At 40.8% G+C, this 15,172-nt stretch overlaps 2 protein-coding genes across 8 annotated transcripts; one reads left to right on the top strand and one right to left on the bottom strand.

The window, feature by feature from the left end:
• Window positions 1–257: 257 nt before the first annotated feature.
• On the bottom strand, window positions 258–9,219 carry LOC309694983 (uncharacterized protein). Of its 7 annotated transcripts, none has more exons than XM_082515311.1 (16): window positions 8,991–9,219; window positions 7,772–7,917; window positions 7,316–7,430; window positions 7,062–7,106; window positions 6,792–6,956; window positions 6,530–6,684; window positions 6,093–6,229; window positions 5,881–6,001; window positions 5,636–5,774; window positions 5,431–5,535; window positions 5,257–5,346; window positions 4,997–5,142; window positions 4,427–4,534; window positions 1,243–1,909; window positions 687–790; window positions 258–533 (listed from the first exon to the last, which is right to left on the bottom strand). In XM_082515311.1, exons 4-16 carry the CDS (start codon window positions 7,101–7,103, stop codon window positions 428–430), a joined length of 2,085 nt encoding a protein of 694 aa, XP_082371437.1. In that variant the 5' UTR covers window positions 7,104–7,106; window positions 7,316–7,430; window positions 7,772–7,917; window positions 8,991–9,219; the 3' UTR covers window positions 258–427. The 7 variants fall into 7 exon arrangements, with proteins under 7 accessions (XP_082371437.1, XP_082371435.1, XP_082371436.1 ...); XM_082515309.1 differs by lacking the exon at window positions 8,991–9,219 and adding an exon at window positions 8,342–8,530; XM_082515310.1 differs by lacking the exon at window positions 8,991–9,219 and having other exon boundaries at window positions 7,316–7,433; window positions 7,772–7,993.
• cdkn3 (cyclin dependent kinase inhibitor 3) lies at window positions 8,638–14,536 on the top strand. Its single transcript, XM_082515316.1, has 8 exons — window positions 8,638–8,693; window positions 9,631–9,730; window positions 9,836–9,891; window positions 9,999–10,043; window positions 10,638–10,860; window positions 11,991–12,022; window positions 12,146–12,249; window positions 13,879–14,536. Exons 2-8 carry the CDS (start codon window positions 9,654–9,656, stop codon window positions 13,966–13,968), a joined length of 627 nt encoding a protein of 208 aa, XP_082371442.1. The 5' UTR covers window positions 8,638–8,693; window positions 9,631–9,653; the 3' UTR covers window positions 13,969–14,536.
• Window positions 14,537–15,172: the final 636 nt, after the last annotated feature.

The raw sequence follows: 15,172 nt of genomic DNA, 5'->3' as shown, positions 1-15,172 counted from the left end.
TTAGCAGGTCAGTGAGAGTTGTTTTCTTTTATGTAGTAAAGGACTTTAGGTAAATATTAAAGTAAATCATTTTTTAAGCTATGCAACCTGTTTAAATTGTCTCATTGGGACCATTAAAGTCTTTCAAGCATGAAATCCTGATGAAACATCTGATTATTGCTGCTTTTTGTTTTTTCTTTCTCTTCCACAGTGAGTTGAACCTGGGCTTAAGCGTGATCCTGCCCACATAAAAAAGTGTAATCCTGAAAAGACAAGACATAAAGAACAAAGAGTTCTGCAGAGCTCAATCAAGCTTTAATTTAACATCAAATCCAAAAACAGTCCCTGATTGTTAGTTGCTCATTGCTCATTCATGCACTTCACAACTTTAGAGGCCTTGTGGAAAAACGCTTGTGCTCAGGTTTTGGATTTTTTTAAATGGCAGTTATCAAACAGTGCTGCAGGGTCCCTCGCTGTCCTCACTGTCATCCCACAATCCTCCACTGCTCGTGGCTGCTGCTGCATGGTTCACTCGCTGCTGAGCCAGCCCTGTCCTGAAGAGATGGGAAATGTGTTAGGAAAGTCAGCTTAGTGATCATATTTAGATTCATTCAATCGCAAATAATCGCAGTGCAATTTCCCCGAGCATGTTTGATCAACTTGCCTTGGAGAAAGGTTCACTGGTATCACATATTTCATACTCTTACCTCAAATTTTCTCTGCTCGGGTTGAAATTCTGAAAGTTTTGCCTCGCTGGAGCCTGAATCGGAATGAAACCTTGCCTGTTGTCTTTCTCTGGGGCTGAATCAGCCTGCGTCATGAAGACACGTGAAGTGCAGGTATATATTAAAGCATTAACAGGCTGGAGAATCAGTCATGTGGAGATACTTCAAATTAAAACAATTCTCCACCATTTCACGATGATGCCTCAGATGACTGTCTTTAACATCTGTTTAGGTAAGACACCCAAACAAATTGACAGTTCTGAATGATTTGATCGATGGTCTGACTATTGATATTGATATATTCTCCAACAGATTTTCTAAATGGCAAAATCGTTAAGACATTATAGAGAATTTTCTGATCCCCTATTTGATCGAGGTCACTATGTGCAGAATATCAAAGGTTGTTTTGATAGCATTTTCCACATAAATAAAGAATAAGATGATCTCAGTGGGAGCTGTTGCAGCACTATACCGCCTGGAAGGGACAAACTCTGCAAAAAAACAGCACTGAAAGGTGTATTAAATTAAAAGTGAATACCTGCTTTGACGGATCATCCCAGATTGGCCTGAAGGCACTTTTCGGGTGAAGAGGAGGCGATCCCTTTCTAACGCTGACTAACCTCTTCCCGTAGGAGCTGACGAGACACGGCGTTGGCCCGTCCATGTGGGGTCCTGATGGGTTCCTCAGAGGAGGGTGAGGGGTCAGTCTTGGAATCTGCCACCTCAGACACACAGTCCTCTCTCTTGGTGTCTCTTTGACCTGCTGCTGCTGACTGTATGAGGGCTTTAACAGCACTGGCACCTGGCTGTCTTCCTCTTCATCCTCCCCGCTGTTGCTACCGGTCATTTCTCTGCGCAGAGTGCCATCAGGGCTACATGAGGTGACTGAGGAATAGTCAAAGGCAGAGGTGTCATCGGGGTCTGTCTCACAGTCTTCCAGGCTGTGGTTCGTGCGAGGTGCCTCTAGCTCGTTGGTGCCTTTCCCCGTGGGCTGGCTGAAGGTGCCCTGGCCTGAGTCGCTGTTGTCTCCCCATCCTGCTGTGTCTGGAGTGAGGAGGGAGCAGTAGGCATGTCCACAGTCATGGGCCGGCTGGTTCAGGAGGGCTCGGTCTCTTCTCACAGGGCTGCAGGACCAACACTCCACACGCATTGACTGGCAGCCATTCACGCCATTGCTGAGGCCGACAGCTATCTGCTCTTCTCTGCTGGCAAAAGTAATAAGATGACCCCACCATGACATCTACATCCACTGGAAGAAAGCACTCTGCGTGGTACTCATGTAGAGTGCTCTAACAAGATTTTTTTTTCCTTTGTGTATTTCCCACAATGAAATGTTTCAAATTATCAAACAGATTAGACATTAGACAAATATGACCTAGACAAATGACAAAATGCTATTTTTTTAAAGAAAAATTAAGAGAAAAAAAGCTATGCAAATCTACCTGACCCTATGTGAAAAGATTATTTCACCCTAAACCTAATAACTGGTTGTTCTACCCTTGGCAACAAGGACTTCGATCAAGCATTTGTGATAACTGGTAATAAGAGTGTCACACGACTGTGGAAGAATTTTGGCCCACTCTGATACAGAATTGTGTTAATAAAGCCACACTGGTGGGTTTCAAACATGAATAGCTTGTTTACATCAAGCCATGTCCACTGGGTTGAAGTCTGAACTTTGACTAGGGCACTACAAATGTTTCATGCTGTTTTTGTTGTTGTTGGTTTTGTTTTTTTAGCCATTCACAGTTGACCTGCTGCAGATTTCATGGTTCCATCAGCTGATATTACAGTGGGGCAAAAAAGTATTTAGTCAGCCACCGATTGTACAAGTTCCCCCACTTAAAATGATGACAGAGGTCAGTAATTTGCACCAGAGGTACACTTCAACTGTGAGAGACAGAATGTGAAAAAAAAATCCATGAATTCACATGGTAGGATTTGTAAAGAATTTATTCGTAAATCAGGGTGGAAAATAAGTATTTGGTCACCTCAAACAAGGAAAATCTCTGGCTCTCACAGACCTGTAACGTCTTCTGTAAGAAGCTTTTCTGTCCCCCACTCGTTACCTGTATGAATGGCACCTGTTTGAACGCATCATCTGTATAAAAGACACCTGTCCACAGCCTCAAACAGTCAGACTCCAAACTCCGCCATGGCCAAGACCAAAGAGCTTTCGAAGGACACCAGGAAAAGTATTGTAGACCTGCATCAGACTGGGAAGAGTGAATCTACAATAGGCAAGCAGCTTGGTGTGAAAAAATCAACTGTGGGAGCAATCATCAGGAAATGGAAGACATACAAGACCACTGATAATCTCCCTCGATCTTTGAAACCAAAGTAGAACTTTTTGGTATAAACTCAACTCGTCGTGTTTGGAGGAAGAAGAATACTGAGTTGCATCCCAAGAACACCATACCTACTGTGAAGCATGGGGGTGGAAACATCATGCTATGGGGCTGTTTTTCTGCCAAGGGGACAGGACGACTGATCCGTGTTAAGGACAGAATGAATGGGGCCATGTATCGTGAGATTTTGAGCCAAAACCTCCTTCCATCAGTGAGAACTTTGAAGATGAAACGAGGCTGGGTCTTCCAACATGACAATGATCCAAAACACACCGCCCGGGCAACAAAGGAGTGGCTCCGTAAGAAGCATTTGAAAGTCCTGGAGTGGCCTAGCCAGTCTCCAGAAAATCTGTGCGGGAGTTGAAAGTCCGTGTTGCTCGGCGACAGCCCCAAAACATCACTGCTCTCGAGAAGATCTGCATGGAGGAATGGGCCAAAATACCAGCTACTGTGTGTGCAAACCTGGTAAAGACCTATAGTAAACGTTTGACCTCTGTTATTGCCAACAAAGGTTATGTTACAAAGTATTGAGTTGTATTTTTGTTGTTGACCAAATACTTATTTTCCACCCTGATTTACGAATAAATTCTTTACAAATCCTACCATGTGGATTCATGGATTTATTTATTTTTTCTTCACATTCTGTCTCTCACAGTTGAAGTGTACCTCTGGTGCAAATTACTGACCTCTGTCATCATTTTAAGTGGGGGAACTTGCACAATCGGTGGCTGACTAAATACTTTTTTGCCCCACTGTAAGTCTTCCAGGTCCTAAAACAGCAAAGCAGCTATAGACTGTCATACTACCACCATCACATTTGACTGGCTGGATGATGTTCTTATTATGAAATGCTGTGTTAGTTTTACACCATATGTAACAGGACTCAGATGTTCCGAAAAGTTAAACTTTTGCTTCATCAGTCCATAGGACATTTTCCCAGAAGTCTAAGGGATGATCAAGATGGGGTGGGTTTTTTTTGGTTTGTGTGTTTGTTTGTTTGTGTTGTTTTTTTTTGGTTTTTTTTTTTGGGGGGGGGGGGGGGGTTGTTTTAATAAATGAAAACATCATTTAAAAGCTAATTTTTGTGGTTATTTGGGTTATCTTTGTCTAGTGTTAAAATGTGATTGTTTGATGATCTGAAACATGTAAGTGTGACAAATATCTAAAAAACAAACAAAAAAAGGAAATCAGGAAAGGTTCGAATGCCTTTTCACAGCAATGTGAACCTGTACAGTTTAAAGTAAAAACATGCAAAACATTTTTGCAGATAAATGCCACTGAAATAGGCTGTTGCTTGATTTTGAGCAACACTTTGTGCCACAGCTGTTCTCGTGCATGCTGTATTGTCTGACGTCCGATGCGGGTGTCACTGACCTCTGAGCAGCAGCGTTTGACTCTTCCCTGGCCTGCTGAGACTCTCTGGTGTGCTGGCTCCTCGTGCAACAGTTTGCAGCAGAAACGCCAGCCCCAGCATCAGAGGTACTTTTTATGCAAAGAACAAGTTTACTTGCAAAACTCTAAATGCAGACAAATGCAGGTGGAGCTATTGTGCTCTTTTGTATTTTCTCACACATATAATGTACTGTGTTATGATGGAAAAAGTTTCAGATAATGAGGTCAGCATATGTGGAATCCCTGTGAGTGAAAAGCTCAAAGCACTGCACCAAATGCTTGTTTCTAGTCAGTTTTTCTACTCATGGAGCTTTATCATGTGAATGACAGTGGATATCCTTACTACGATCATCTCGGGCACATAACCACAACCACCTGTTTACAGCGGGCAGCCAATAATATTTTGAACTATGATTCATGCAAAACTAGTCTAATAAAGTCCAAAAATAAAAACATGGAGATGAAAACTAGCAAATAGGTCCTCCGTGAGACTTCCACATCAGCAACCCAAATCTGAAACAAATAATCTGACATCTTTGATAATGCTCTTACCTTTGTCCAGCTACTTCTCCTTCTTCCCACCGGACGTCTTCCTCGAGAATTACATGACAGCGGGATAAAATGCTCCTCAGAGCTCGCTCAGTTCCCAACAACAGGCTGCAGTCAGGATGCTCTTTACCAGTCCACTGCAAGAGGTTCTGGAGAAGGAAGAGTAAGCTGTCAAGTCAAATCCTTACTAAATTAACTTAAATTAATACACTGAAAGTATCTGTAGATCTTCAAAACTGGATTTGCTCTGGCTGCTGACTCACCTGAATGTGACTCAGGTAGCTGTGTATGCGCGCGACAGGTGCCAAAAGCAAGGAGAGCAGTTTCATTTCCTCTCTCTCCATCTGGCTGCCCTGTAAAACAAGACACAAAGCGTCTTTCTGGTGTCCTTGGTGGATTTTAGCTGAACAATGTTAATGGTAAATCTCTTGAAATACCTGCAAAATTTGACTCTTGTCAGGATGATTGAGTCTCTTGAACTCAAGTGAGAGGAATGACGCCAGGGTCGTTGTGTATCCGAGGTACATGTCTGAAAAAGCTGTCTGGGCAACACAAATGAGGAAGAATATGAAAACCTGTGTATCAGTGGAAATGAAAGATAGACTTAAATCATAAAAACGTCACAACAGAACATAGGCTTACATCGTTGTGGCCAATAAGCTGCACCAGGATGTCTCCAATCAGAGATTTCCAGTGTTCAGCTGATAACCGCTCCTGCAGTGTATTTCTGAAGAGCAGATGGCGCTGTAACAGCTGCTCCACAAACTTCAAATAGGTCTGACTGGATCACAGAAAACACACACGCATACACAGAATCTTTTACCACAAATGGAAACTTCTGTAACTCGCAGTGGAAAAAAGGGTCACAAATCCTCTCCAGCACTTACTATGGTTCTGCAGTCATGTGGTGAGCCGGTGGGGTCTTGTATTTGTCATACAGCTGGTTTAAGGTTGACACATATTCCCACTCAGAGTGCAGGAGCTGCATCGTGACCTGATGGCGTGCATCTGTAAAACCCAAAGAAAAAAGAAAAGGATGATGAATCTGCAAAATCAGAAGAAAATACTCTGCATCTATACAAGTGACGTGTGAGCTCACCTGTGCCTTCACTGAGACCAGCTTTGAGGCCCTGCAGGAAACAGTGAAGAAGCAGTTTTCCTCTGGACAGACAGGCAGGTGGAGCAGATGAACAATCACACTGACGCTGTACACGCTGCGGCTCAGCTGGATCGCTGCTGCACAGCAATGAACAAATGACAGCATTTACTACTTATAATCTTACCTAAAAATGTTTACAGTCTCTACTGTGCATTCACATCATGAATCTAATTGCTTTATAACTCAAGGTTTGCAAAACTGGAAAAAGGTGTTACTCCTATGGATAAAATGTTGGAGAAATGAGCTTGCATTGACTAATAAAGGTCCAAACGACTCATGAGGCAAAGATGAGATGTAAGGATGAGGTTAATGATGGACTGTTCGAGGCTAAAAATCATCTGAGCTGTGCTTTAATGATACCATGCTGAATTTTTTACCGAGGTATGTCAGCAATAGCAATGCATTCTTCCAGGGTCGTGGTACATGTGTACCTTTCTCTTTGCTTGGATGTGGAGCTTTTTCCATCCTGCTGAGGTCTGTGTCTGTTGCTGTACAGCTGCACGATCTGACACCTCATCACACTGAGTTCCTCCTGTAGTTGACAAAGCACTGATGCTGAGCTTTCGATCTAGAAGTAGCTGAGCATCATCACTTGTGGAGAAATATGAGAAACCCTTCGGGTTAATTTTTAAGTCTTACCCTCAGTGAGTCGACTAGAGCCTCCAGCCTTAAAGCTTTTTTCTGACAGCTCCTCCTGTTCTCCTCCAGCTCCTCTCTCAGGTATGTGTCTCCATGTTGGATCTGACTGAGCTCCAGCAGAGCGCTGGTGAACCCCGACTTCAGCTCCGAGACCATGCATTGTAACTGGAGGGGATGACATAGTATCGTCTAAACGCTATTTTGGTCATCAAAGTTCAACTAATATGTCTCACAAATCCAGGCTGGCTGATGAGGGAAGGTTCAGCGTACCTTGGAGATTTCAGTAACAAGCTCTGCCTCCTGAGGCTTCATGACCTGTGCAGGGAGACAAACACAAACACATTAATAATCAGTGTGTTTGCTGACACTCACAGTCATCTTTCTGATTTACATAATCCAAAAAAACTCAGATGGAGACCAAGCACGCAAGTCAATCTATCTCTCTTTCAGCAAACTAAACCTATTTTTCTTATTATTCAAAGAACCTGATTTAATAACTTCTGCGTCTTGTTTGTTTGTGGTACCTGCTCAGATGTTGCCCCTGCCAGCAGTCCCTCTGCTAAGGAAGTGGCAAGCCAGCCAAAGAGCTCAGCCCTGCAGGGGAAATGGCTGCAGGAGCCAAGATCCCTCCTTATAAGTCTGCTGACAGAAGGAGAGGCAGGGATCATCAAAAAAAAAGACAAATTAAACATGCATTGGATTCATTTTTTAAATATCAAATAAACCAGATACGATCACTTTATTATAGAGATTCATTATAGCCTTACAATTATTTCTAATTCTTTGAAATAATGCACATCATGGGTTTTTTATTCCAGGATGCCAGACTGTGATTTACAGAAACAAAAAAAAATAAAAAAAAATTTATGAACACATATACATGTTAGGGATGTCCAAACATCAATCAAACCACTCACAATACATGAGAGAAAAGCTGATTATTGAAGCAAACAATGTAAAAGAAGGCTAAAGCAGCTCACCTTAGTCAGAGCTCCTCAACAGTGTTTCTTCAGACATCCGAAAGAGGTCCAGTAAATCCTAAAAACCTCCAGGTCTCCGCTTTTCTGCTGTTCTAACGTCAGAACTGGTTTGCAGCGTGAAGGGTCGTGAGGCTCTGTGTGCTGCTCTGTGCAGACAGCAGATGTCCTGCGTGACGCTCAGTGAACTATGAAGCAAGTGTTGCTTCATAGTGGATTGCCCGTTTGGTGCTGTTGTGCAAATGTGCTCTGTTTTTCAATTTATTAAACATATTTAAATTGTTGTAATGCCTATATTTTATTGGCATGACACTTAAATATACGTCCAAGGGTTTTCAATATGTAAATGGAAAAATTACAAATTTTTATCTGTTTGTTCATTTAAAAGGGACAATAAAGTTTGACATAGCAAAGAGCACGAAAATGTGTTTCGCGCACCTGGCTGCCACCTGGTGCCTGTTGTGTGTGTTTTACAGTAAGTAAATAACAACATTTCCTCGTTAAATTGATGCAGAAATTGGCGCACAAGAATTCACCACAATGCAGAAAATGGCCACAATTTCTTTTACCTACCCCATTGTGTGTACAATACATTACGAAAATACGCTTAACTGAAATATGAACATTAGTATGGGAATATTATATGTGTATATACTGTACACCCCACCCTGTAAGACCCAGTCTGTTTAATTCTAAGAATATCCGATTTTGTGTAATTTCTAGTCGTATGTTTATTCCGCCCGCCTCGATGACTCCTCTAGTTAAATCGAACGCACAAGCCCCTGTTTTGTTTTGCCCTGGGGTGTGGCCAAGGGTCATTGCTCGAATCTGATTGGCTGCGTGCTTCATGGAGTTTTTAAATTGTTGCAGCTGCCGACAGACTTACAGGGCTGTCAAAACAGTCGCGAGGAAGATCGCGTGACTGGTGAGAAATCACGACACTACTCCGATATTCTGAATACTTACTCACAGACATGTATTTCCTTAAAGCTACGGAGCTTTCTGTTTATTTTGGGCGACAGTAAGATGGTGGTTTTATTTAATTTTGGTCTTGTTGTTATCGTGTTCTGATATGAGCTGCACAGCTAGCGTTAGCTGGGTTCGATGTGAAATAAACCGTCAGTTCTGATAATAATGTTCATAATAAATCAAACTTTATATTTATCGGAAATTTTATACCTGCAAAATATTGGAGAATCAAGTGTGTAGATATTTTGTTTACCTTGAGGCTGAAGGATTGGTTTGAAGCCTCCTTAGAGAATCATATATCAGAATAAGAATACTTTATTAATCCCTAAGGAAATTATATCCACACATTAACCTGACTTCTACATAAACCTCTTAAATGCCTTAATAATGGCAGGCCTAATATCAGGGCAGTTGCATTGTGTTTGAATATCATTTACTTTACATCATCATTGGCAGTATGACTTGACGTGGAGATATATTTTTTGTTAATAAAATGGTCAGAAAAAACATGATCATGCATAGAGTTCTGCTAAATGATTACACACATTTATTACCTTTACTGTGGGTTTTGATAATGCTCAACACAGTTAGTCACCACCTGAAAAAAAAATCCATTGTGACACTGGAAAACTCTTCAACTAAAAGCAGGGAGCCTAGCCTTTTTGAAAACAAAAAAACCTACTACAGCAAGCTTGTTATGGCAGTAAATATATTACATTTTGGTATTGCAATGGAAATTTTTAGTAATCTCTGCATGTCTGACATTACAGTGATGTGAATTTATGTGGCGATTATTCAAGACGGTATAATTCATGATATATTGTTGAATATTATCAGGACCGGTAAAGTGCCAGTTGCCAAACGTAAGTAAACTTTAGTGTGTCGCTTCTCAGCTGTTTAGGGGGGGGCTGAAGAAATGAGGACAAGCGAGTTTGACTCTTCATCTGAAGATGAGGTCGGAGAAGAGGAGCTGACTCCACTGCACATCTCCTGGTAAGTTTTGATCAATTTAAAAGCTGTGTGGATGTCTACGTGTTCTTGCTGACATGGACACAAACAAATATCACCCTGCTAATATTGGTTTTCATTGGTTTTAAGGTTGCCGCTATCCATAGTAGGGTGCCCGCAGTTTCTTGGAATATGTGCACTACCAGGTGAAACAATTTGTCTACTGTATTTACTGCATCGTATATTGAATTTTGGTTTTTTTCTGACTTTTTTTTGTTTTTGCTCTTTTTTGTTTTGTTTTTGTTGACTAAAGGTTGCAAATACAAAGAAATCCGCAGATGTCTGCAAAGAGATATTGGTAAGTTGGTGCTGATCCTGATTTTACCAGATGTAATTAGCATTCACAAGCAGATGTTTGAATCTAACCACTTAATTAAGAAGCAAGATTTCAACATATATTTTAAATGTTGAAAAATAGTCTTTACTGTAAGATGTAGAAAACCTTGACTTTGTAATAATAATTAACAATCCTTGTTGTCATTGCACATGTAGAATAGTATTGAATGCAACCCTGTCTGTGCAAAAATCTGTCAATTTAGAGCATGTTGAGTATGTTTTTTTTTTTTGAGTCAAAGTCAGTGAGTGAGTGTTGTCATCTTATACAGCCTACAGTAATTAACTGTATAGATACCTTCTAATTAGCGCACATTAAAATTTTTATAAAATACTAGAACTGAACTCACCAGAAGTCAAGCACAAACTTGATAGTGGATGCTTTTTTAACTTTATGCAAAACATTTTATTCGCTTAGCTATCTGATTTATGATTTCATTTTTTCACAGTATTTTATAAATAGTATGTTTATGCAGAAATTAGCCTTAAGTGGTGGAAAAAATGTGGATAACCTGGGGTTTTCCCGTTTTACAAGAGAAACTTCTCTTCTTGTTTACAGAGGAGCTCCAGAACCAGGGGGTGCAGGATGTGTTTGTTTTCTGCACAAGAGGAGAGCTTAGCAAATACAGGGTTCCCTCACTGCTGGAGGTCTACCAGCAGCGGGGCTTCAGGGTTCACCACATGCCTTTTCTAGATGGAGACGCACCTGAGCTGAACCAGTGCTGCCAGATCCTTGATGAGCTGCAGATCAGCCTCAAGAATGACAGGAGGACGGTGATCCAGTAAGTCAAAACTGAGTTCAGTTTAATGTTCCACACAGTGCGTGATGTCTACCTGCTAATTAATACAGACAAAGCAGAGAGGAGAGTTAGCATGTAGTACTGTGCAAAAATCTTAAGATTTTTTTTAAAATCTTTTGCTAGTAAAATGGGGGATGTATTAAAATGTGAAACATGTAAACACAACAGAAGAGGAAGAAAACAGAGTTTGTACAATTTGAACAAGCTCGAAAGTCAGTATTTGGCGTGACCACCTTCGTTCTTCAACACATCCTGAGCTAACTTGAGGAAAATATCTTGTTTGTAGTTTCATGAAGAGTTCTCCAGGCTTCTTGTACAACATTCAAAGCTCTTCTTTCGATGTTGGCTGCCTTTGGTTCCATTGTGTCAAGATGATCCCACCCTGCTTTAAAAATGTTGAGCTCCAGGCTCTGTGGAGGCCAATCCATGACCGATGGTGTTCCACTGTGTGCTTTTCTATCCAAGAATACTTTTCTTGCTATGGATGTGTATTTTGGATCATTGCCTTGTGTAACGTTTAATAGCTGTTTCGGACTCACCTTGTTGGTGCAATTATGTTATATTTGGCATTTTCTGTAGATATGATGAAAGAAAACCTTCTGAAAATGTTCAGGTACAAGGACTGGATTCAAAACGAGTGAAAAAGAAGCACTTTTTACACATGACCAGGGTTAAACAGAGTTACCTACAAAAGCAGATCAGATTGGATAGTAAAGAGAGGTTTTTGTGTCGCTCTATAAAACCAGGAGATCTGAAGTGAGCAGAGCTTTTACTGTTGTTACTAAAAGGCCCCTGAGAAGCTCTCCACTCTCCCAGAGAGCTTATAAAGCTGCTCGCTAGGCAACAGGAGGAAACTGGTTGTCCTGAACTTGTATGATATGAGTGGGTTTTAATTTTAATGCTGAGAGGTATCGCTACCACAGTATTCCCTGTCCAATAAAGGACACCTTGGTATCATAAAACTTTGAAGTGCCAAATGGCATCATATCACCACAAATACATCTGTTTTTAGCTCCTCGGGACACCTTTCATTATACAATACAACAGTTTTTTTTTTCTTTAGCTGTCAATTTCATTGGATTTTGTCATTTTCCTTTTCCCTATCTCCTCAGCTGCTACGGGGGCCTGGGACGCTCAGCATTAAGTAAGATTATTATTCTTTTATTTTGAAGTTTTCTATCGAACATTCTCTGTCCAACATTAGAAATGTCATGTAACCTAATTTAATGTCACTGCTCCCATCACATGGCTGTTGTTTGCCCTGCAGTCGCTGCCTGCCTGCTGCTTCAGCTCTCTTCCACAATGACGCCAAACAAAGCCATCGAAATCCTCAGGCACCACAGAGGAGGAGGAGCAATACAAACAGTGAGGGTGAGTCGCTGCTTTTCTTCCTCTTCATCTGTAGTTTTTAAGGGGTCATTTTGCTGCTTTTGTTAGTTTATTATAAACTCGTGTTTTTGTTGGTTTGTACCTTGCAGAGACATTTGATGGTCTAAAATTGCTGCGATTAATAAATTAGATTAGAATAGAATTTTTTAGCCCTGCGACAGCCTGGCGACCTGTCCAGGGTGTATCCTGCCTCTCCCCCTAAGCGGGCTATACAGACAGCTGGGATAGGCTCCAGCCCCCCTGCGACCCTGACAAGGATAAGCGAAAAGAGAATGGATGGATAGAATTTATTGTCATTGTACAGGCACAACAAAATTGTAATTAAAAATTAACTCTAACATCAAAACGCTCAATTGAATCTGCTCGAGAAAAGAAAAGCATAAACGTGGAAGAACTGCATGTAAAAAATGGATGTAGCTACTGAGCCTCCAACCTCAGCCTCAGCTTTGGCAGATGTCGCAAGCAAGCGGTGGATCTGATGAGAAACTGTAAATACTGTTACATACCTATATGAAAGCAGTTTGCTATTCACCTTATTCTAAGTCTGATCATTCACTGCTATGTCACTGTTACTCTAAACAGATTGCAATAAGATCTGTAACTAGTGATTAAAACCAGAACCTCATGATTTTCAGGTAACTTGCTGCTAGAAGAGTCTTGGGGATCTAATTTATAAATGGAAAAAAAAAAGAAAAAATGTTGCTTATGTAAAATAATCAATTTACACCCAACTGTCACTTTATTAGGTACAGCTTGTTAGTACCTGATATTGGATACTTGCAACGGACCCCTTTGCCTTCATACCTGTCTTAGTTCTTCATTCATCAGATTCAACAAGGTGCTGGAAACACTTCTCAGAGATTTTAGTCCACATTGACACAGTTCCTGGAGATTAGATTGACATCTTGTGACTATGGAGGCCATTTGAATACAGTGAACTCAATGATATGTTCAAGAAACCTTTATAAGACACTTTGTGACATGGTGTCATCCTGGAAACACTCATTGGAAGATGGGTACACTGGTCATATAGGGATGAACATGGTCAGTAATAATTCAGGTATGAAGGGACTCAAATTGTGCCAAGAAAGTGTCCCGTTCACCATTATTCCACCGCCAGGAGCCTGTACCACTAATACAAGGCAGACTAGAGCCATTCTTTCATGCTGTTTACCCCAAATTCTGACCCTACCCCAGGAATCTTGCAGCAGAAATTGAGATTCATGAGACCAGGCAACATTTTTACAGTCCTCTCGATGTGTGAGCATGTGTGAATTGTAGTTTCACTTCCTGTCCTGCTGAGAGAAGTGACATAAAGAGAAGTGACAAGTGTGGTCTTCTGCTGATGTACACTGTCAGAGATGCTTTTCTACATTCCTTGGATGTGGTTATTTGATTTGTTTTTGTTTTCAGTCTATTCTCTGTAAACCCCAGAGATGGCTGTGTCAACTGCCAGTCAATCAAAACACCATAAATTATAAATAAAGCCTCTGAATTCATGAAGAAAGTATCATCACAGCATTATATAGTCTCTGATTTATTAAAACTTTAGTCTTTCTGTTGTGTGATCCCTAATTTTCCATTTACCAGCATCTTTTTACTTTTTTGTAGCAATACAACTTCCTTCACGAGTTTCGGGAAAAGTACACAGCCTACCAAAGTGAAAGTGAAGCTCGCTCGGAGCGCTCGGTGTCTCGGTGATTACTGCTCCTTTCTACAGAGCTGGAAAAGTCTCGAGTTCCTCAAGCTTGCTTGTTTGCCAGTGATGCTTTCCTGATTGTGTGGTGGTATGATTATATTCTTGAGAAATGCACTTTAGAATGAACACTGTAATATATTGCTTTTTATCATCCTCATTATAATTAATTAAAGACTTGATGAGGAGATACTGCTTTATGTTATTAGATGGAAAATGTTGTTTCGTTTATATTGCAAATAAAATAATGGTGTGTGTTAGAAGTGCTATGTCAGCTGGGCAATATATGTGTGTACTTTCCAATGGTCTTTTTATTTAAGGGGAATAAAACTGCACAACAGCTTTTCAGACATCAAGTCTGTCTCTAAATGTGAAGCTTATCAGTTATTTCTAAAATTTCTAAGTTACTTTCTTCATTGAAACCAGAAATTACTCAAATGGGGTCTTTGTGAACTAAATCTAATGATGAAATTAGGCTTGTATGAACTGTAATGGTTCCTTCCTTGTAGCACAAAATCTAATGCTGCAAAGTTATGTTTTATTTTTCATCGTATTAAAATATCCCACAATTTATATTATTCTATCTACATTTTGTGACTCATACCACTTGCAGCAGTGAAATGCCAATAACGTTTGCATTGGATTATTAGTCCAGTTCTTGTATAATTTAGCATACCTCAGCCTTTTCTATTGCTCCTCTTTAAGAACGGCTTCTTGACAGCCACCCTTATCTTTTTAAGTGCAATAGATTTTAATAGATTCAACTAAAGATAGGAACATTGTGTTTTGATGACAGGGTACGAGTAACTAAATTTTTTTTTTTGGGGGGGGGGGGGGGGGGCGTGGTTTGTGGACAACACTTGCTGCCTTTTTATACTTATAATAATAATAATGGATTGAATTTATATAGCGCTTTTCAAGGCACCCAAAGCGCTTTACAATGCCACTATTCATTCACTCTCACATTCGGTGGAGGCAAGCTACAGTTGTAGCCACAGCTGCCCTGGGGCAGACTGACAGAAGCAAGGCTGCCACATTGCGCCATCGTCCCCTCTGGCCAACACCAGTAGGCGGTAGGTGAAGTGTCTTGCCCAAGGACACAACGACCAGGACAGAGTGCCCGGGGATCAAACTGGTGACCTTCCGGTTACAGATACGCTTCCCACTTTGAATAATTACAAGTCTCGCTCCTTAGAGGCAAAATATAAA

This window comes from Aulonocara stuartgranti, assembly GCF_965226115.1.
Source record: "Aulonocara stuartgranti genome assembly, chromosome: 19".
NCBI lineage: Eukaryota > Metazoa > Chordata > Actinopteri > Cichliformes > Cichlidae > Aulonocara > Aulonocara stuartgranti.
Note: the sequence above shows the minus strand (reverse complement) of the source record. Positions and strands in the feature narration are given on the sequence as shown.